The sequence below is a fragment of the Canis lupus genome, chromosome 34 (genome assembly GCF_048164855.1).
Source record: "Canis lupus baileyi chromosome 34, mCanLup2.hap1, whole genome shotgun sequence".
NCBI lineage: Eukaryota > Metazoa > Chordata > Mammalia > Carnivora > Canidae > Canis > Canis lupus.
The window spans coordinates 25822069-25845746 of record NC_132871.1 but is presented as its reverse complement, the minus strand read 5'-3'; the positions used below and the strand labels follow the sequence as shown (position 1 = coordinate 25845746).

Sequence of the window (23678 nt, the reverse complement as noted above, 5' to 3'; positions counted from 1 at the left end):
GCCGCGTGGGCCCCGGGGGCGGCCCCGCCCTTGGCGCCCAGGTCCCAGGCGCCGCCGCGCGGCCCGTCGCCCTACATCCGGAACCTGCAGGAGGGGCTGCAGCGCCGGGTCAGGCCCGCGTCCCCGCGCGGCCGGCAGGGAGGCGGGCGGGCCCCGCGGGAGACCGTGGCGCCGCCGGGGCCGGGGCTGGGGCCGGGCCTGGGGCTGGGGCCGGGGCTGGTGCCGCCGGCCGCCCGCCAGGCGCAGATCGTCAGGACCGGGCCGCACGCGGGCGCCAGGGCGCAGGGGGGCGCACAGCACGCTCCCGCCGGCAGCGGCCCGGGCCACGGCCCCGCGGGGGCTGCCGAGCGGCTCCTGCCGCCCGCGCCCGCCGCCCCGGGGAGCCACGCGGCCTCGGTCGCCAGCTCGGGCTCCTCCGGCTCCCCGTCCGGCAGCGTCAAGATGTGCGGCTCCACCAGCAGCTTGGCCTCCGGCGGCGGCGGCCTCCCCGACGGCCCCGAGGCCCGGGTCCGAGAGCCTGCGGCCGGCGCCCCGCCCCCCGCGCCCGCGCCCGCCCCCGCCGAGCCCCGGCCGCGCAGCACGCCCTTCATGGGCGTCACGGACAAGACGGCGAGGTCGCAGCCCCAGGGCCACCCCGCGCCGCGCGCCCGGGCCCTGCCCCTGCCCGACGGGCTCCTGGCCCTCGCGGCCTCCGCCGCCGGCCTGCAGGCCCTGAGCGCCGGCCCCCCGGGCGGCGGCGTCCGCGGCTTGGCGCAGGGCCGGGAGCGGGAGCGGGAGCCGGAGGAGCAGCCCCGGCCGGGCCCGGCGCGCCGCGCGGACATCCGGGCCCCCAAGGCGGCCCCCGCCCCGTGCCAGGAAGGCGCCTGCGTCGGCAGCGAGGCCCGCAGGAGCCACCTCCCCTCGGCGAAGCCAAAGCGGTCGTTCATAGAGTCCAACGTGTGAGCCGGCGCCGCGCGGCCTCCCTGTGGCGGCCCAAAGGTTTTCACGAGAGAAACGACCTCAGCCATGGGTTTTTTTTTTTTTTTTTTTCCTTTTTCCCTGGGGGTGGGGTGGTGGTGGATCAGATGTCCTGGATGTATTTAAAATGTGGAATAAAATTTTTCTGACAAATAGTCACCGTGAATAATGCCGACCAGAATTAAAAGCTGTCCTCAGTCATGCCTGTGGAGCTAAACGTTTAAGACCGCCCCAAAGACACGAACTCCCGCTTCTCCCTTCCGAGCTGCCCCCCCCCCCCCCCCCCCGCACCCGCCTTTAGCCTTTGCCGTGAGGTCGGAGCGTGATACTCCCTAGAGGACGGGCCTGGGCCTGACCCCTGGCGCGGCCTCCGGATGACGGACCTTGGAGTAGATGGAACTTCCAAGTCTCCGTTCCATTGAGTCAAATCCCAACTTTTATATATAAACATATAAAAGTTTCTAGCTGAATGTGTGACTGTAAAGTTATATAGGTGATATTTTTTCGTTTCTTTTTGTTTTAGCAAAAGACGAGGACATCCAAATATTGTTCCCTTTGTAGTAGTTTCCCTAGAGGATTAAACGTTTAGTTCCATGTTATGGTTCTCCTCAAAAATATTTTTATAGCGCCTTTTTTGGAACTATATTCCCACTTCATGGTGTTTTTAATGTTAGGAAACAGTGTAAGCCATTTGGAATCATGATTGATGGTCAGGTTGGATTTAGGCTAAAACCCTAAGAACGCCGCATTCTTTCGGATATGTAAATAAGCTCTCAACTGGTTCCCAAACTGCTTTTACCAGTGGTGTCGCACTCCTGGAACAAGCGTTCCAAGGTCCTTTAAGGACAGTATTTGATTTGGATAGTTAAGGTATGGTTGGTTGTTGCTTTTGTTTCATTACACAATCATTACTTTGTAGTCACGTGTTGTACATATTAAATAGCCAACTTGTATTCAGACTTTGTAAATAGAACTCTTTCAAATACTTAATCATAAAAAAAGCTCATGTATTTGCATGTTCTTTGTAAGCTTCATTCATGCTGGTTATTGCACTGAACGATGTATTATTAGGGCATGTTAACAGTATACCAGTAACAGCACTTTATCTCGTTTATATGAACACCTTTGAGGTGCTACTTAAGTCCAAACTGATGTATTATTCATCTGTAAAGATAAGGTACAGGAATGAACCTTGGTTTAAAGGTATTTTTATATGAAAATGGTGCGCTATTGGAGGATGTTAAAATGCTAAATTGAGAGAGGTGGGAGTATAGTTGTTTTATATGTTGGGATGTGAAATTTATTTTCTAGAATTGGGGAGAAGGAAGTTCTATATTTACAGAATGTTTTAAAAACGAATAGTTGTCATGAAGTTCTTGTAAGCATCATCATGGTTTTGTACAAATAGGAAATCTGGTGTCATTCTTCAACATTTGTTTCTGAGTGTGTACAGCGTACTTTGTACAGCTTTCTTTTTTTTTTTTTTTTTTTTTAGGCTTTCTGTGAGTTTTGCTATAAGTACTATGGCTTATTTATTGTTCATTGTTTTCTTTAATATTTGTGAAAGTCTTACTCTTTTGTTATGTAGTTTTGTTTCTGCACAACTACTGTACTTTTCCATATGGAATAAAGAATATTAATAGAATTTGTTTTGTATTAAATGAAACAATGGATAGAGACTGTCCTGATGACAGCGATCTGCCTTCGCTTACTCCTGGGTGATCTTGTTACCCTAAAGAAATAGTGAAAAGTCTATTTTTATAGTAATAATATCAGACACATGTTTAACCTCATTTGATAATTTCAGAAAAAGTGTGAAGCTTCGAGATACCCCAGAACATTCAATGGTTAGCATTAGTCCTTTGTGCCTGAAACAGAATTCCTGTTCCAGAAATCTTGGGGTCTGTTTTTCCTGGAAACAGGTACCTTCAGTAGTATAACTCTTTAAAAACACTTTGGCAATTCACCGAGCACTGTGTTGATTATAAACGTTCTTCACATTTGTAGTCTTTCAGTTAAAAGGGTGCATACATCATACCCACATATCCGTCTCAGAGTAGTGGGAATGCGAGTGAACATCAAACTGGGCTGTACTGTGATAAAACCCTGATGTGGAATCTTGAGTCAGGATATCCCCTAAGACTCCTGCAGGTTCCTGTCTGGGGATGGCTGTAAGGCTGACTAAAGTATCTGCAGTCCTCCTTTAAAGCCATATATTAAACTTGGGGGTTAAAAACACAAAAACAGGTGGGAGGGAAAAGTGTTAAAGATGTTTGGTCACTGCCCCAGAAAGAAGTGAAGTCTTCTTGGGAAGCTACTGGTCAGTCAGTCCTGAGGATGGGGCTGTGGGCAGGTGAGCACTGCTCCCATGTAGTCCTCAGTGAATGGCTCGGCCTCGGGGGTGCAGTACAGAGGCCTTGTGGGGCCCCTTCCTGTGGGCGGTTTTGGATTTGGTTTGTTTGCTTGTATGTCTGGGGAGGAGGAGTTGTCTGGTTTTGGATTTGCATTCATAAACGGAAGCATTTCACTTGAGTAAACTATTGGCGTCTTAGTTTTCAACCATCTTAACAAGAAACTATGGTGAAATGAAAAAGTCGCCGCCTTTTACACGTTTAAAAGATAACCAATCTTTTATTGTGTTTTCTATCAGTGATGTCAATGATTTTTAGTAATTTTGATGTAAAAAACCAATCCACCTCCTTTGGAAAAGTCTGTCAAAAAAAATATATTTTGTTAAGATTATGTTAACATACTTTCTCTGTAGAACACAATAGAAAAACACCTAGGACCTGTTCCTAGCCTTCTTTTTGTCTTCACTTGAATGTAAGAGGCTTGGGTGGTATGAAAAAAAAAATCCTCTTGTAGAAAAATCACAGGATCGTAAATCCCAACTAGGACACAAAGGAAATAAAATTCAGTAATCCATTAGGATGATGGAAATTTTACAAAGCAACTGTAAAGAAAAGCCATTTTGAGATTTTTGTGGTAGTTGGCTTTCCACAATTCTGTGACAGAGCAAATTATAAATCTGTAAAATATAGAAACAGACCAAATTATACATAATCACATTACTTTTTCCCTCTCATTTCTGAATTTTTGAACAGCTTAGATGAGGCTTTTGAGCCCTGACTGCTCTTACAGTTGAGTTCCATCTAACATGCCTTCCTACTCATGCCTTCCATTCTGGGACACAGGTTAGGGCAGGTACGTAAAGTCAATGCCACCTCAACATTGTGACCTTGAAGTTTTCTGCAAGGGAATGCTTATCAGGATGTTGTATTAAGAGCCAGCCTATTGTGTACAAACGTATAGTTACCCTAGCTTAGACTGTTGTATGATAACTTCTGAACTCTAAAAGGAGGCTGGTTTGCTACCTTATTTCAACAAAGTCAACTTGACATAATTTATTCCATCTAACTTTGTACGCAGGTTTGGACTTTGGGGAAAAATCATTACCACCTTGCAAATTGAGAATCCAACGAAACTGCTCATTAAACATTTCAAAATGATTTTTTCAATTTAGTCCTAAACAATACTACAGCTATTCGGTTACAAATTCCCTTTGAAAGAATTCCAAAGAGTTACCAAATTAATGACCATTAACTAGGATTTCAATGTTATGTTCAGATTAATCTTTAGTTGTAATGAAAATATGACCTATATCTAGCAAGAATAAATTTGAGCATTGCAATTTTATGTCAAAGTGAAACTTTATTTCTCTACAGGTTAAAATTTCTTTCACTAATACAAAAAGGCTATTGTAGTAAAACCAGAAAAGTCAGGTATGTTATTTGGTCCATATGATTTGAAGAAAGTTTTTAATAGGTAACTAAATTCATGTTTCTCCTGTCTTGCTTTTAATGTCTGATTACCATTTACCTTTAAATCATTCAAAGGAGCTCACTGAAGAATATAAACAATATAAACAGTTTATTTTTGATGTGTCTCTAGCCAGCGGCTGATGGCCATTTTTAGAGTCCTGTTTGGTGTAAGTACCATCGAGGGAAGAATGAGATTCGTCATGGGACTTGTACGTTTCTTTTTGCTGATCCAGTTTTCCATTGCTTCCTTTTCATATGAATAGCCATCTAAAAGAAAACCACACAAATTATTTGCAGTGTAGGATAGGGAGGCTGGGATTACTAAAATGAGTGGAGTATACCAACTCCACTGCCAAGGCCTGTATTGTGGTTTCAGTGGTGGTGCTGTATCCCTACTCCTAAAATACTGCTGCCATCACATCCTCTGTTCTGCCCTCTAAGATCCATAGAGACTGCACAAATTACCCGGAACAGTGTCCGTGTTTTACTGTGCTCCAAATTCAGATGTAGCAGAAAGGAAAACAGGAAAAGAGCCAGCTAGAGAGGAGAGTGGTCGTGAGATAAACTGCCTTATTAGAGCTGTTAGCTACGTGTGGACAGCATATGGCTAAAGATAAAAGGGCCTTAGCAAAACTCCCTGACCTACTGAAAACCCAGGGAAACGGATACCAAGAGATTAGAGAGCTCATCCCATGACGGACTTGATAGTAAAGGGATTTATGATTTAAAAAATTCTCTGGGCTGTTAATATATGTTTGTGCAAAATTCTTTGCCTTTGCACATATAAAGATTGGAGTTTGTGCTTCACTATTTTTTTACTCTTAGCTCGTTTTACTCTTAGCTCGTTCTCTTTAAACTGAAAATCTTAGTTCCTGATTATATTTACACATTTATTTGCTTTAACTTACAATGCACACAACAGTTTCAAACTAACAATGTCCTTATATCACTAACACAGGACCATCAAAGAAATAGACGATTTCTTTCTGGCTCTTTGTGTCACCAAGAATAGATCCACTAGGATTTTCTAACTGAAATACTGTGTTTGAAAATCACTTGTGGGGGGGAAATTCTTCCATTTGGTTAGGTCACCAATTTGACATAAAATTGTTTTCATTTGCTTCCCTTTATCCTCTCAATTTTTAGATTGGTTTTGCATGATTTAACTCTGTAAAACATTAAAGTGATTTCAAAGTAAAAAAATGTAAAACAAGGTACATTTGGAGGAGTCCCTTCTATCTCCAACACCTGTTCCCCCCCATCCCATACAGGTAACCGTGCAGAGTTTTGTTTGTCCTTCTGTCTTCTTGAAAATACAAGCCCGTAGGTGTGTACACACTGTGCACGTACATAGAACTCGCATCCTGTACACTGTTTTGTACCCGCTTTAACTAGATCCCTTACCTTTTTATTCCGCCCCTCCCAGCCCCACTCCCGCCCCCACCGCCCAAGTCCAATGCTTGGCTGTATAGACGGCTACCTCGGTGGCTTCCAGACTTCGCCTCTTACAAATAGTGTTGCTCTTATTTTGGGGGGGGGGGAATTCCAGAAGTAGGACTGCTGCGTTGAAGAGTACATAATGTTGCTAGATAAGCCAATACTTCCGTAGGAATCCTACCATTTTAACTCCTGTTTAGCTCTGTGGAGGAGTGGTTTTTTTTTTCCCCTCAAGAGCTTCAAGAGAACACGTTAAACGGGATTTTTCACCAGTCTCTCATGAACAGTGCTATATCAGGTAACTTTATTTTTTCTTTTTGTATGTTTAAGAGCCATTTGCTTTTCTTTTTCCTGTGAACTGTTAATGTTTTTGGCCCCTTTTAATTTTAGGAAGGTTCCATCCTTTTAAGACATTGAAATATAATTGACATGCTCGTTTCAAATGTACAACATAATTCTTCACTATATTGTGAAATGATCACAATAGGTCTCAGAAAGTTCCATCTTCACACATAATTACGGATTTTTCCTTTTTGTTCTGATGGGAGACTTGTAAGAATTCTGTTAGGAGCAGAGTGGACAGGGAGGTACAGGCTTCCGGTTCAGGAATGAGTAAGTCACAGGAGGAAAGGGACAGCACAGGGAATAGTCACTGGTACTCTAACAGCGCTACCTGGACACAGGGCAGCTGCATTTTGTTGAGTCACTGTGTTGTGTGCTTCAAACTTACTGTGTCAACTAGATTTCAAATTAAAAAAAAAATTTTTTTTAAAAAGATTTTATTTATACAGGCAGAGGGAGAAGCAGGCTCCATGCAGGGAGTCCGATGTGGGACTTCACCCTGGGCTGAAGGCAGGCGCTCAACTGCTGAGCCACCCAGGGATCCCCTCAAATTTTTAAATTTTTAAATAGATTTTATTTATTCAAGAGAGACAGAGGCAGAGGCAGAGACACAGGCAGAGGGAGAAGCAGTCACCGTGCTGTACACTATATCTCTAGGACTAACTGTAGAACTGGAAGTTTTTATCTATTAACTACCTTCACACTTTGGCCCATTCCCCACCCCCTGCCTCTGGCAACCAGCAGTCTGTTCTCTGTATCCATGAGTTGAGTGTATGGTCTTAGATTCCATGTGTATCTTTCTCTGACTTATTTTACCTAGCACAATGCCCTTAGGGTCTATCCACGGTGGCACGAATGGCAGGATTCCCTTTTTTTTTTTTTTTAATTTATTCATGAGAGAGGCAGAGGGAGAAGCAGGCTCCCCCCGTGGGGAGCCTTATAGGGGACTCGACTACGGATCCCAGGATCACACCCTGAGCCAAAGGCAGATGCTCAAGGGCTGAGCCACCCAGGCGTCCTTGGATTTCCGTTTTTATGGCTGAATTCTATTCCGTTGTGCACATACACATTTTCTTTATACGTTCATCCATTGATGGACACTTGGGTTATTTATATGTCTTGGCTATTATAAATACTGGCAATTAATGTGGGGGTACAGGTATCTTTTCAAGTTGTTAGTGATTTTGCTTCCTTTGAATACCCATCCAGAAATGGAATTGCTGGATCACAAGGTAGTTCTATTTTTAATTTTTTGGAGGAATCTCCATGTTTTCCATAGTGGTTGCACCATTTTACATTCCTACAAAACAGTGCGTAAAGGTTCCTTTTTCTCCATATTGTCAACCAACATTTATTTGCTTTTTGATAACCATTTCTAAGTTATGAGGTGATCTCTCATTGTGGTTTTATGGTCCCCTGATGATTAGTAATGTTGATCATCTTTTCGCGTACTTGTGCATCTGTATGTCATCTGTGGAAAAATGTACATTCAGATCCTCTCCATCCTTTTTTTCCCTAAATAATAGTTCTTTGTATATTTGGAACATTAACCCTTATCAGATATGTGATTTGCAAATATTCTCTCCCATTTCATAGGCTGCCTTTTCAATTTGCTGATGGTTTCTTTTGCCATGCAGAAGCTTTTTAGTTTGATGTAGTCCCACTTATTTTTGCTTTTATTGTTTTGCTTTTACTGTTATATCAAAAAACTCATTATCAAGACAGATGTCAAGGGGCTTATCACCTATGTTTTCTTCTGGGAGTTTTTTGGTTTCATGTCTTTACATGTCTGTAACCTGTTCTGAGTTAATTTTTGTATATGGTGTGAAATAGTGGTCCCATTTCATGTTTTTGCATATTGGCTGTTGTATTCCAAGCACCATTTACTGAAGAGGCTGTCCTCTCCCCATTGTATATTCCTGGTTCCCTTGTTGTAGATTAATTGATCATATTCTATGTGTGGGTTTATTTCTGGGCTCTATGTTCGGTTTGTCTATGTTACCTGTTTTTATGCCAAAACGATACTGTTTTGAAACTATACCTTTGTAATACAGTTTGAAATCAGGAATTGTGATGCCTCCAGCTTTTTTTCTTAAGATTGCTCTGGCTATTCAGGGTCTTCTGTGATTCCATACAAATTTTACCACTGTTTGCTCTATTTTTTGTGAAAAATGCCATTGAGATTTTGACAGATATTGCACTGAATCCAGAGATCGCTTCTGGTAGTATGCATATTTTAACAGTATGCTTTCAATCCATGTCTTTCCACTTCTTTGTGTATTCTTTAGTTTCTTAATGTTTTCTAGTTTTCAATGTACAGGATTTTTTTTTTTTTTTACCTCCTTGGTTAAATTTATTCCTATATATTTTCTTTTTGATGCAGTTCTCAATAATTTCTCTGAGAGCTTGTTTCTAGTATACAGAAGGCAATAAATTTCTGTGTATATATTTTGTATCCTGCAACTTTACTGAATTTGTTGACTAGTTTTAACAGTTTTCTTGTGGAGTCTATAGTTTTCCATATATAAAAACACGTCATCTGCAAATAGAGATAGTTTTACTTCTTCTTTTCCAACTTGGATGCCTTTTACTTTTTTTTTTTTTCCTAACTTCTCTGGCTAGGACATCCAATACTATGTTGAGTAAAAGTGGTAGAGTGGGCTCTCTTATCTTGTTCCTGATCTTAGCGGAAAAGATAGCAGCCTTTCACTGCTATGTTGAGGTATATTACCTCTATACCTGTTTTGTTGAGAGCTTTTATCATAAACAGATGTTGAATTTTGTCAAAGGCTTTTTGTACATCAATTGAGATAGGATTATTATTTTTCATTTTGTTAATGTGTATCACATTGATTTACAGAAGTTGAGCCATCCTTGCATCCCTGGAATAAGCCCCACTTGATCACTGTGTGTAATCCTTTTAATATACTGGATTTGCTAAAATTGAGGAATTTTACATCTATGTTCATTAGGGATATTGGTCCATAATTTTCTTGTAGCGTCCTTGTCTGTGTTACATCAAAAAACTTTTATTATCAGGGTGATGCTGCCCTTGTAAAATGAGTTTGGAAGTTCTCCTCTTTCTGTAAGTTTGAGGATTGGCTAGTTCTTGAATATTTTTTATATCTTTGGAAAAAAAACACTTCATCAGTTTTTCACATATTTCTCTTGGATTTTGAATCTAGGTTAGGAAGTGTCCTTATTTCCAGATTATCAAGGAATTTATTTACATTTTCTTCTGGGACTTTTTTTATGTTTATATCTCTAATTCATTTGAAATTTAGATGTGCAGTTTAAGATAAAGCCAGTCTTATCCCTTTCCGTATGGCTAGTCGTGAGAACACTACTTATTAAAATAATTTATTGTTACCACGGACTTAACATATGCCGTTTTTATCACTCACTAAATTTTCAAGTGCACGTGGTTCAATTTCTAGATTTAGAAAGATATATATTTTCCAGTGTTCTGTCTATGCATGTGCCAATCCCATTCTGTGTTATTTTTAAATGCTTAAAACATGCTCTGATATCTGATAGGACTATTGACACTCCTCTTTATTTTCTAGGTTACTTGTTGTGTGGTCTTTCCAATGGAACCTATTCATCATCTTCTGTATCACTAGGGAAAAAATCCAATAGTGACACCCTGATGGCATGTAGCTTCCTATCATCATGGTATGCTTTCCATTTGTTCCAAGTTTACTTTGCAGGGAAGTTTTATAATTTTCATCAGGACTTATCTGATATAAGTCCTCTGTTGTACATTCTTTTTTAAACTGAAGTTGGCATATGCTGTTTCATATGGTTTGGTAAGTCTGTATACTGCTGTGCTCACACAATAGCATAATATACAGTGCTATTACAGTATCCTTGACTGTATTCCTTATGCTGTATCTTTTATCCCCTGACTTATTCTATAAGTGGATGACTATCTACTGCTCCCCTTCACCTATTTTGCCCATTCCCCTACCACCTTCCCTTCTGACAATCATCAGCTGTATTTATGGGTCTGTTTCTGTTGTTTTTAATTCCACATATAAGTCAATCATATGGTATTTGTCCTTCTCTGACTTCATTTAGCATAATACTCTCTCGGTCCCATGTTGTGGTAATGTTATACCTTTTAATTGCTTTTGTTTACATATATACTTATACACACATAAAGGCTATTGATTCCTCTTTAATCTGACTTACTAAATGCTAATGAGACTTATTAAGCTGTTGTCTCTCAGCTCCAAACTCATGCATGAGAGGGAGGACTCTGCATGCTGAAGCCAGTATAATTCAAACCACATTTCTGCTTTGCCAGTTGGCTCCTTGTCAGATTTTGCATTTGGAACCTCTATAGGAAGACAACAGAGTGAAGTACCTGGCCATGGCCCTTCATCTGGCAGCAGTAGTTGGTTATACTCTCCAGATATTTTGCTTGCATCATTGTAGGTACTGCCCAAATAGGTCTTATCCTTCTCCTTTTAGAGGCACCAGCTGGGTATCTACCCCTTCTTAAAGGCCTGAATTCTGGTTCTGGGAGACCTATGTGAGGTTCTGATAACCTCAACTTCCTTTTGTTCTCTAGAGTCTGAGGGATGGTAGATCTTTCTGCCAGATTCTGTTATTGCCGTTTTCTTTTGAGGTACACTTCACATAAAATCCACCCTTTTTAGTATGCAATTCAGTGATTCTTGGTGGTGATGGTTATATAACTCTGAATTATACTAATTTCAAGCCGTTTTCATCACTCCATAAAGAAACCCTGTACCCCTTAGCATTCACTCTCCCCTCTCCTAGCAACCACAAATCTTTCTCTACAGATTTGCCTATTCTGGACACTTCCTATAAACAGAATCATACAGAATGTGGCCTTTGGTGTCTGGCTTCTTTCACTTAGCATAAAGTTTCCAAGGTTCATCCATGTAGCACGTTTATAAGTATTTGTTCCTCTTATAGCTGATTAATATTCCATTGTATGGATATAACACATTTTATTCATTCAGTAATGATTCTTTCCACTTTCTGGCTCTTATCAGTTTAAACTACTGTGAGCATTCGTGTATAACTTTTTATATGAATGTTTTCAATTCTCTTGGGTGTGTATCTAGTACAATTGCTACATCACATGGGTAGCTATGTTTAGCTTTTTGAGGATCTGCCAAGCTATTTTCAACAGCAGCTATACCATTTTACATTTCCACCAGCAATATTTCTGCAAATCCTTCTACCACATGTTTGTCTTACTAGCGGGTAACCAAGTGGCATCTCAATGTGCTTTTGACTTTCATTTCCATCATGACAGTGGACATCTTTTCTGGTGCTTATTGGTCATTTGTGTATCTCTTATGGAGAAAGGTCTATTCAAATCCTTTGCCTTGGGATCCCTGGGTGGCGCAGTGGTTTAGCGCCTGCCTTTGGCCCAGGGCACGATCCTGGAAACCCGGGATCGAATCCCACGTCGGGCTCCCGTTGCATGGAGCCTGCTTCTCCCTCTGCCTGTGTCTCTGCGCCTCTCTCTGTGTGACTATCATAAATAAATAAAAATTAAAAACAAAAAAAAAAACAAATCCTTTGCCTATTTTTAATTGGATAATTTGTCTTACTATTGAATTTTAAGAATAGTTTGAGTAGGTAAATATACTCAATTTTTACTGTATTTATTTTTAAATATTTAATTTATTTATTCATGAGAGCGAGTGAGGTAGAGACACAGGCAGAGGGAGAAGCAGGCTCCTCGCAGGGAGCCAGATGTGGGACTTGATCCCTGGACTGGGATCACACCCTGAGCCGAAGGCAGACAATCAATGGCTGGGCCACCCAGGCATCCCATCCCTCAATTTTTATTTTTAAAAAGTTGAGTATAGGGGCCTGGGTGCTTCAGTCAGTTAAAGTGTCTACCTTCACCTTGGGTCATGATTCCAGGGCTCTGGGACCAGGCCTTACAACAGACTCCCTGCGCAGCAGAGAGCCTACTTCTCCCTCCCTCTGCTATTCCCCCAGTTTGTGCATTCTCTCTCCGTGTCAAATAAGTAAAATCTTAAAGTTGAGTATAACGAAAACCTTAATCTTATATAGTACCATCACACTGGCCTATTACTGATAGTAATAATATTAACATGCACATCTATATGGAATATTTGAGTTCAATAACAGCTCATTCATTTGCCACCAGGCTAGATAAATATAATAGACTGTTTTTGACCTTCCAGGTGAAAGGGGCCCACTTTTGTTAATAATTTCCTAGTTATATTCCATTGTGGTGAGATAAAGCTGTTTGTGTTAGTTCTGGTAGTAGTAGTATCTGGTGTTTAAATATGGTTAATATTTATGGATGTCTCTGTTTAAAAAAGTGTACTTTCTATTTTGAATGTTCAGGATTTGGTAGATAGGTCTATTCTGGATTGACAGGTATGGTCAAGTCTGTTACTGTGCTTCTTTCCTTAATTGTTTCTGCTTTACAAAAGTTGTTGTGTTTGAAACTGCTTATCTAGTAATAGTCATTATCTTCATTGAGAATTGTCTTCAGTATTACAAGAAAATACCCTGTGTCTTAAATTTTTCTTGGTCTGAATTCCATTTTTGCAGGCATGTAATTACTCCTTCTTTTTACTTGCAATTGTGTCATTTTTGCCTATCCTTTTATTTCTAGCCTTTCTGAATCCTTTAGGTTGGATTGTGCTTTGTTAATCTAAAATCGTTTTTTCTCTTTTGGGATGAGTTAAAATCAAACAGTAGAATTATGGAACAATAAATTGATAATATTTATCATTCATTATATATCACATAAATTTTCACTATAGAAACTGGTTTCATAAATTTTAATGCTTATGGGAGGCATTTTTGATCTGCTGATTATTAACTGATGAAAAGCCTATCTGAACTTTTGAGTATTTTCTTGGTCTCTCCTTAATCAGTGAGCATCTTCAATTTTTCATATTCTCTACTCTATTTTTTTAAAAAAGACTTTATTTGATAGAGTGGGAGCACCCGCCGAGGGAGACGCACACTCCCTTGCTGAGCAGGGAGCCCACTGGGATCACGACCTGAGCCTCCATTTTTAATTTTATCTGTGCTATTAGAGCACATTACCGTATAATATTTTGTCACTTTTAATGGAATTCCCATAAATGATTTTTTCCTTGCCTGCTTGTGGATTGTTAATTTCTTGGGTGGTGGCAGTGAGGAAAATGTCAAATCATTCAGTCTATGGTGGTACAGGTTTCCTACTATAACAAAGTGAGTTACACTGGCCACAGTTTTATGTAAAGTTCAATAGCAGCTTTTCATGGTATTGTCTTATTTGATTAACAGGAAAAGAATTTGGATCAGATCTAGCATTGCTAATGATATATAAGGTATCACACTATTCTACTAAAGTTCATTCCAGAGTAGTAAAGAGCTACCAAGCAAAGACCACTTCCTTATCTCCAGATACATACAGACTTTCGTGTAAAAATGAAAAGGCACTGAAGCATTTTTATACCTAAAAATTATACTCCTGGTTTCTTTGAAAAATTCATGCGTGAAGTTTACTACTAGAGTTAGCTTAGTTGAAATCAAACGTGTTGCTGGTGGGGAAAAATGACAATTTTTAAAAGAATATATAGTACACATTCAGTATTAACTAATATGTTTGCTTGTTTTTCCTACTTTTTAAAAATTTTTATTCAAATTAAGAACTGTACCAGCTAGTTCGAGGAAGTAAACAATATTTAATGATTTAATATACTCAGATGACCAGGTATTGGTAAAATAGCAAAGAAATGGTGCCTACTATAAGATTTGTTTCTTAGACTTCCATTTCTGGTAATAAACCAGGTTAAGTAAACTCCCAAGTTTCTGTATTATACTTAGAAATGTGACTAAGGGCAGCCCTGGTGGCGCAGCGGTTTGGCGCAGCCTGGGATGTGATCCTGGAGACCCAGGATCGCGTCCCACCGTAGGCTCCCTGCGTGGAGCCTGTTTCTCCCTCTGCCTGTGTCTCTGCCTCTCTTTCTCTGTGTCTATGAATAAATAAATAAAATCTTAAAAAAAAATGTGACTAAAATGTCTTTTTACATGTACAGCTGACTTCAAGGTTCAAATGGCTTCACCTTTATGAGCTCACTGGCTTGGGCTCTGAATTTATATTACCTTTGTCCAAGAAAAAAGCTTGCTCAGTCCCTGTTGCTCTGGGAAATGGACAAAGCAAGCCCAATGCCGTTCTGGAACTATACGTCCTCTTCCTGCACCGAAATTCCACAGGTAATACTTGACTGAAGGTGAAAACTCATAGACAACAAAGAGCAGGCTTAGGATAGCACAAACCTCAGGAAATAAATACAGCTTCTGAATATTTCTAAAATAAGAATGAATTTATGATTACTGTTCCAAAGCACTGTTACTATGTTAACTTATTTAATCTGCACAACAATCTCATGAAGAAACTGATGCTTGAATAACTCCTTAGTTATATGACCTTGGAGTGACAGAGCTGGGATTTAAGCCCAAGCAGGCTGGTTCTAGAATCCGTGCCTTTAAACTACATGCTAAATCAGATTTCCAGAAATGAAAAACTACTGACATTAAAATTACGAAGCAATGTCAGAGATTAAGGTAGTTCTACATTAAGGCTGAAGAGATAAGGTATATAGAATGAGAATGGCTGAAAGTTTTCCAAAAAAGATAAAAGGCACAGAATTCCATTCAAGACAGGCTATGCACTCTGAATGAGAATTAAAAATACTTTCAAACTGTTTGAAACAAACAAAATCAGAATTAAACTGACATTATACTTGCACAGTTACAACAGACACCGGAGTATGTTCCCTCTATATAATTGAGAAAAAACACTGTAAAAGCTTTAGAGAAAAAGCAGAATGGTCAGATAGGGTTTATTAGCTTTTTTTCCAGCCTTGAAATGATGAATTTCAATGTGAACACTGATTTTTTTTTTTTTAACAAAGCTACCTAAATGAATTAAATGTTCAGAACAGACTTGAAAGCAATAAAATAGATGGAACACCTGACTAACAAAGTTTTCATTTCTACCCCCTTTTTAGGTTTTCTGTAGTTCTAATCAAAATGTCAATTAGATTTTCTTTTGTAGCATAACAAGATGATCCTATAACTTATCTGGAATTGGGAAAGCCAATTTTATTTTAATTTTATTTATTTATTTTTGTCCACTTGTTTTTATAAGGGATTGAAGATTATTCTCCCTTCACATGGATTTTCTCTACACCACAGGCTTTTGCAAACAAGGCATTTCAGGCTTCAAATGAAAACAATCATCCTTTAATGAAAAATCTGAGAAATGCTTTTCTGGAGTTTCTGATCCTGGAGACAACTTGTTATAAGTCCTTAAGGCAAATGCCAGGAGTCAAAGAAATTGTAGAACTGTCTCGGAATGTAAACAATAAAATCGCTGACCAAGGAGTTCTATCAGTGGATGAAAACTCCTCACAAAAACACCTATCTAGAGAGTACCAGCTTCTTGGTTTTTGAAGTTCGTGTGAATTTTATGTCCTAGAAGCACTGTACATTGTTTCCTTTGTAGAGACTTCCGTAGTGGATAAAAAAAAGTTCATGATGTTGCTTAAAAAAAAAACCAAACCAAACCAAACACCAACCCTAGCAAAGAGAAGCTACTCAAATACTAAGCAGTTCTGAGGTTTGTTTCAGTTTCATATTTTTCTTTTGTGGTTGGCACAGGGAAAACCAAACTGAGAAATCATAATGTTGGAGTATTTTAAGGGCATGCTATCGTAGATATTAACAAGTTTAAAGTGCTCAGCTCGATGCCACATTCCAGGATAGCCACCACTGGATTCTTTTTCTAAATTGCCCATGTTTACAGGTTCCACAAATACCCCTGAAGTCTTCCCGGTGTGCTTGGCAATGATAAAATTCATGGCAATATCATCACAGTTTTGGATTTCATCTATCAAAGCATGGAGAGCAGCAGGCTGCCTCTGAAACAGGTCAAGGTATTTGCTATTGAAGAACGAGGCTCCAATCAGCACCATAGAGTACCGGTCACCATTTCCAAACCCCGGGGTTTGCAGTTCAAAACCTCCATAACTGTAGATGCCTGATGAAGTAGAGACATGCTTTCTAGGAACAAATCCTACAATTTGATCAGGAAATTGCTGCCAAACTGAGAAAGCAAAAACAAGGTCTTGGGTGCTAATTAGCGTGTCATCGTCTACCATAACACTGCATTGGTTTCTAGTTCAGGAAAGACCTGGAGTCGATTTCTTATCCTGTTTGTTGTCTGTAGTTTGAAGATCACAGGGACAGGATGCGGCCCTAGAGAATTCCATAACTCGTCTGGTCCCTTCTCCCCAACATTGTTCCACATTACAATCACTTTATGCAGATATGGCACAGCCTGATAATGATTTAAGAGTCTCAGTAAGAGATCTGTTCTGTTGTATGTCTGCATTATTAGAGTAAAGGAATACAGAGTGGACTTGCCCTGGGATTTTATTTCCCTACGCAAAGTAAGCATCTTGTCTTCCTTGATATTTGGAAGTAAAGTGGTCAAACGAGCAGCAGCGCGAGGATGACCACCAGAGAGAAACGAAGGACTCCAATGCCCATCACTCGTCCGGGAAGTTTGCAGATGTGGTAATACTTCATTACGGTAAAGTTTTAACTTTTTAAAAATTTTCTTTAATTGATAGGAACAGAATCTCTTGGTGCTCGAGTGCAGAAGATTGCAGCGGGGCCCGCTGATTTATTCACTTGCAGCTTGGATCTCACAAAACGGAAGGGGCGTCTTGCTTGCTCATTTTTTGTGTTTATGGTGTGTGGGTGCTTTTGGTTTGGTGGGTTTTTTTTTCCCCCTAAACCCAGAAGCGTGCACCCATCCTGCCTCATTCGCGGAGTGATAACCCAGGAAACGGGCAAGCCAATTTTAAAAAAGAAGATGAAGCATAAATCAAACTAAGAATTTAAAATAGGGCAGTATCTAACAGTATTAAGATTTTATCCAGTTGGAATATTTAAATAAGTGTACCTGTGTATACAGTATATGAGGAGTTTCTTCTACAGAATTACTTGGAAAAAGCTGTTCAACAGAGTATGAGTTAATTTACGGCACATTCATACCATGAAATACTGTCCTGTAGTTGAGAATGAAGTAGTTCTAAATATACTAATGAATACTATTTGGTCTGTTAAGTAAATACAATTTTTAAAGTTTTTATCATATCCCTTTGTCATAGAATAAAATTATAAATAAAAAAAGATCTGGAAGGATAGATCAAAGTAAGAAAAGCCTCTACATTTTCAAAACCTATTTCTCTATTGCTTGTTTATTAAGCATAGGTGGCTTTTTTTTTTAAAAGGACAGATATAATAAATATACTATGTAAGAATGCTTCTAAGGCAGTCAGTTTAACACACAGAAGAAACACTGGGGGATAACAGCCAAAAGGGACATATAATCAATTCAGAAAAATTGAGGAAAGGATAAAACAGAGCTAGAAGAAACCAAAATCAAGTGGAAACACGCTGGAAGGAATGAGTAGATAGATGGATCACAATATACAGAAATCTACTACATTGTTTAAAAAAAAAAAATCCTTCATTTTTACTTATTTAATCCCTAACACCCAACATGGGGCTTGAACTCACAACCCCAAGATCAAGAATCACATGCTCTATTGATTGAGCCAGGCGTTCTGAGGACAGATATTTTAAAAATTACTTTAACTTCAACTATATGTATGTTTTCCACAGGGAACACCTCTAAAAGTAATGCAGGAAGACTAAAAATAAATGAATGGCAATTCTCCCTGGATTATACTAAGTGAAAAAAACTAATCCCAAGATGTTATTTACTGTATGATTCCATTCATATAATATTTTACAAATGGAGGACAGATGAGGTCTGAAGAGAGCAAGCAGGTGACAGATAAACTATAAAAAGGCAAAGGAAGGTTTAGAAGTTTGGAACTGTGTTGATTGGTGGTTGATGCTCAAATCTCCAAAAGGGACAAGCTTGTAGAACTTAATGCACATGCATGGTACTGGGGAAATCTATGCTTGATAGACTGCATCAATGTCTATATTCTAGTTGTGATATTCTATCATATTGCTGGCACAGAACAACCAGGCAAAGTGTATAGGATCTGTTATTTTTTACAACTGCATGTGACTCTTCAATTGCTTCAATAAAAATAATAAAGGGTAACATGAAAGACACAGATAATACTAAATATAAGGAAGGCTAGGGAGTAACTAGAATTCTTATACATTGCTGGAGGGGGTATCAGCTATTTCAACCACTCTGGGTAACAGCTTGTACATATCTATTCTCTGGAATATATCCAATAGCAATGCATATGTGTGTTCACCAAGGTTCATGGCAGCTAATAATGACAGAATGGATAATTTGTAGTATATTCACATATACAAAGCAGTAATTTGTTAATTTTTATAACAACATGGATAAATCACACAAACCAAGCTTAAGGCAAGAATCTAGACCCCCAAAAGATGTAGTTGATGGTTCGATTTAGATAAACTTTAATCAGAACATTTTTATTAATCTATAATGTTAAAATTTAGAAAATGGGTAACCTTTGGTGAAAGATTATTATATGAAAATTCAAGATGTACACGGTTTTAAAAGTAGATTGAAAGAAAAATACCATACAATTATAAACAAAAAGAGAATCAAGATTAAAACAAATGATACAATTCAACACAAAATACATTAAAATTATGCCAACAAGAATATTGTAAAGGTAATAGAAAATGTAAACCTCCAAGAAAGAATACTCAGAAATCTAATTTGACGAAGTAACCTATTATAAAAGCTATATTTGAAGCTTTCATAAATCAAATCTCCTACAAAGAAAACTCAAATATCTCTTTCGAACACAGATTTAAAAATACTGAAAATATTAGCATATCAAATCCAGCAATAAGTGAATTCAAACCCTAAAGATTCCACAAAAAAGTTTTAAATTCAATTCAGCAAGATACAAAAGTTAAAAGATACAAAATCAACATACAAAAATCAGCTGTGGTTCTATACACTGACAATAAAGAATCCAAAAAGGAAATTAAGAAAATTCCATTCAAAACAAACATCAAAAAGAATTAAATACTTAGTCACAAACTTAAGCAAGGAGGTAAAAGACTTGCATACTGAAAACTACAGAACATCGCTGTAAGAAATTAAAGACACAGAGGAAAGATATCCTGTTGTTCATGGATTGGAAGACAATGGTTAAAATTCCCATACTATCCAAAGCAATTAAAGAGTCCATGCAATTCCCATCATAATACCTCTCAAATTCTCCCTCTCAAAATCCCAAAACCATTTTTTGGCAGAAATAGAAAAATCCATCCTAAAATACATATAGAATTGCAAGAGATCCTGAAGAGCCAAAACAATCTCAAAGAAGTTGGAAGATTCACATTTCCTGATTTCAAAAGCTACTATATACAAAGCTATAGTAACCAAAACAGTGTGGTACTGGCATAAAGGCAGCTATGTAGACCAACAGAATACAGAAAGAAACCCAAACATACATAGCCTAGTGTTTTCAGCAAGGGTGCCAAGACCATTCCAATGGAGGAAAGAACAATCTCTTTAAAAAATGGTGCTGGGAAAGTAGATACCTGCATACAAAAGAATATGTATACCATATAAAAAAATGAACTCAAAATGGAACAAAAAACTATAAACTAAATAAAACACTCAGAAGAAAATATAGGGGGAATACTTCATGATACTGGATTTGGTAATGATTTCCTATGAATATGACCCCAAAACCATATGCAATGAAAGAAAAAGACTGGATGGACTTCATCAAAATTAACTGTGCATCAAAGGGCCTTAAAACAGAGTGAAAAGACAACCCATAGGATGGGAGACATACTTGTAAATCGTATGATACAGGATATCCAGAATATATAAAGAATTCCTATAACTCAACAACAACAACAAAAAATTGAAAAATGGTAGAGGACTAGATATTTCTCCAAAGAAAATATATAAAATGAAAATATATATATATAAAATGACCAGTAAGTACCTAAGACATTCAACATCCTAGTCATTAGGGGAACGCAAAAATCAAAATTGAAACGAGATACCACCTCACACTCATCAGGATGGCTATCATAAACAAAATAATAATAAGTACAGGCAAGAAAAATTGGTACCCTTGTGCACTGCTGGTGGGAATGTAAGATGGTACAGGCACTGTGAAGATGGTATAGTGGTTCCTCAAAAAATTAAATACAGAATTACTGTATGACTGAGCAAGTCTTCTGGATATATACCCCAAAGAACTGAAAGCAAGGACTTGAACAGGTATTTGTACACTTACGTCGATGGTGGCATTATTCACAATGGCCAAAAGGTAGAAAAGACCTTCATGTCCATGGTTGGATGTACATACCAAATATGGTATAAACATACAATGGAATATTTTTCCGCCTTAAAAAGGAAAGTAATTGTGACATATGCTACAATGTGGATGAACCCTGAAGACATAATGCTAAGTCAGTCAACACAAAAGGGCAAATATTGCACGATTCTAGTTATATGAGGTATCCAGAAGAATCAAATATCACTCAACTATATACTCAAAAACTATTAAAATGATTTTATATATTTGTATATCACCACAATAAAAAAATTAATGAATATAATGTATTAGGCAGAATAATGACCCACAAATATGTCTACATCCTAATCCTGGAAGCTGTGACAATGTTATGTTAACATGGCAAAAGAGAATTAAGCTTGCCAAGGATTAAGGTCACTTATCAGCTGATTTTAAGACAGGAAATTTTCACAGGAGTTCTTAAAAACAGAAAAGGAATATAGGAAAGTGGGTCAAAGAGATGCAGTGTGATACAGGAAGATACTAGGTTTAAAGCTGGAAAAAGGCCCCATGCTGAGAAATGTAACAGCCTCTAGGAGCCAGTGTGTTAGTCTCCTATGCCTCTGTAACAGATTATTACAAACTTAGTGGTGTAACACAATTTATTATCTTATAGTTCTGCAGATCAGAAATATGAAATCAGTTTCACTGGGTTAAAACCAAGGTGTCAGCAAGGTGGCATTCTTTCTGAAGGCTCTAAGGGAGAATCAGTTTCCTTGTTTTTATTTACTTCTAGAAGCTGCCTGAATTCCTTAGCTTCAAACTCTATTCTGTTGTCACCTCTCCTTTGACTCTTCTGCTTCCTTCTTTCACTTATAAAAGATCCGTGTGATTACACTGGCTCTACTGGATACTACAGGAGACTCATCTCAAGACCCTTAATTTCACATATGCAAAGCCGTTTTGGCCATGTAACATTCATAGGCTCTAGGGCTTTAGGACATGGACATGCTTGGGGAGCCACCATTCTGCCTACCACAGTTGGGAACAGCCCTCAGGTTACAGCTAGCAAAAAAAATAGGGACCTTAGTCCTAAAATCACAAGACACTGAATTCTACCAACAATCTACATGAGCAAGAAATGGATTCTTCCCTAGAGCCTCCAACAAGGAACAGGACATGCCAATACCCTGACTTTTATCTATGAGAATGTACTGGACCTCTGACCTACAAAAATGTGCTAAGCCACTAATTTTGTGGTGATTTGTTAGGACAGCAATAAGAAACTAATACAGTAATCTCTAATAATACAGGAAAAAAGAGAAAAACCATCTTATTTCAGGATAAGCATTTTAAATATTCTCAGCAACTGGACATAGAAAAGAACTTTTTAAACTTGATAGAAGGCAGTTTACATCATACTTAATGGTGAAAGATTGAACTGAATTGAATGCTTCCCCCCAAGAGCATGTTAAGGCACTCTTAACACTTCTTTTCAACATTGTACTACAAATCCTGGACAGTGTAACAAGAAACAGGAAAAGTGGTAGGGGCAGGAGAGGCATACAGATTAGCAATACAAATGTCTACTTGCAGATGATATGATCATGTATGCAGAAAATCAGGTAAAAGGATCCAAAAAAGAGATATTACACCTAATATGCTAAAGCAAAGTCACAGAATACAAAGTCAATCTACAAATCAATTGTAAAATATTGAGCAATGAAGAATTGGGAACTGAAATTTTAAAAGCTAGTATTTATAGTGTTATAAAAATACTAAATACCTAAGGACAGTTTTAGCAAAGTAAGTGTAAAACCTATATATTGAAATACAAAGCACTAAGAGAATGTAAAGAAGACCTAAATAAAATGGAGAGCTGTGTGATGATATGCATGAGTTGGAGCTATCAGTTCTGAACGAATCAATAGATTAAGCACCATTCCAATATATTTCTGGCAAGCTTTTACACTGAAAACTACAAAACATTGTGGAAAGAAGTAAAAGAATACAAATAAATGGAAAGACATCCTGTATTCATGGATTGGAAGAGTTAATATTAAAATGTCCATACTACCCAAAGTCATCTACACCTTCAATATAATCTCCATCAAAATCCCAGTGGCACTTTTTATAGGAATAGGAAAACCCATACTAAAATTTATATGGAATCCCAAAGTATCCTAAAGAGCTAAAACAATACTGAGAAAGAACAAGACTGGAGGCCTCATACTTCCTGATTTCAGAACATATTACAAAGCCATAGTAATCAAAAAAGTATTGTACTGGCCAAAGCACAAACATATAGACCAATGGGACAAAATAAACCAGAAATAAATCCCCTCACATATGTAGTGAAATGATTTTCAACAGGAGTGCCAATCCTACACAATGGGGAAAGACCACACTTTTCAAATGTCCATTGAATATTCCAACAAGGGGATCCGTGGGTGGCTCAGTGGTTTAGCGCCTGCCTTCAGCTCAGGTCATGATCCCTGGGCCCTGGGATTGAGTCTTGCATCGAGCTCCCTGTAGGGAGCCTGCTTCTCCCTCTGCTTGTGTCTCTGCCTCTCTCTCTCTCTCTCTCTCATGAATAAATAAATACAATCTTAAAAAAAAAAAAAAAAAGAACATTCTAACAAAATCTATCAAAACCATTCTTTTTCATGGTCATAAAACATTGTGATGGGGGAACACATGCCATAAAAATAACCCTAAGTAATGGATAACAGAAAAAAGGAAGTACCAAGGTATCAGTGCAATGCTGTTTACAATTTAAAGATTTCCACTATTTGGT

General features: G+C 38.7%; 1 protein-coding gene and 1 pseudogene across 7 annotated transcripts in view; both read right to left on the bottom strand.

Moving 5' to 3' along the window:
- Window positions 1-4648: 4648 nt before the first annotated feature.
- The window catches only part of WDSUB1 (WD repeat, sterile alpha motif and U-box domain containing 1), a 48646-nt gene continuing 29616 nt past the window's right edge, over window positions 4649-23678 (bottom strand). For all 7 annotated transcript variants that reach the window (XM_072811242.1, XM_072811240.1, XM_072811243.1 and 4 more), the window contains one exon: window positions 4649-5045. In XM_072811242.1, the coding sequence (XP_072667343.1) occupies window positions 4888-5045 (158 nt within the window). In that variant the 3' untranslated portion in view covers window positions 4649-4887. The remainder of the gene's footprint in view (window positions 5046-23678) is intronic.
- LOC140624392 (exostosin-like 2 pseudogene) lies at window positions 7413-23510 on the bottom strand (annotated as a pseudogene).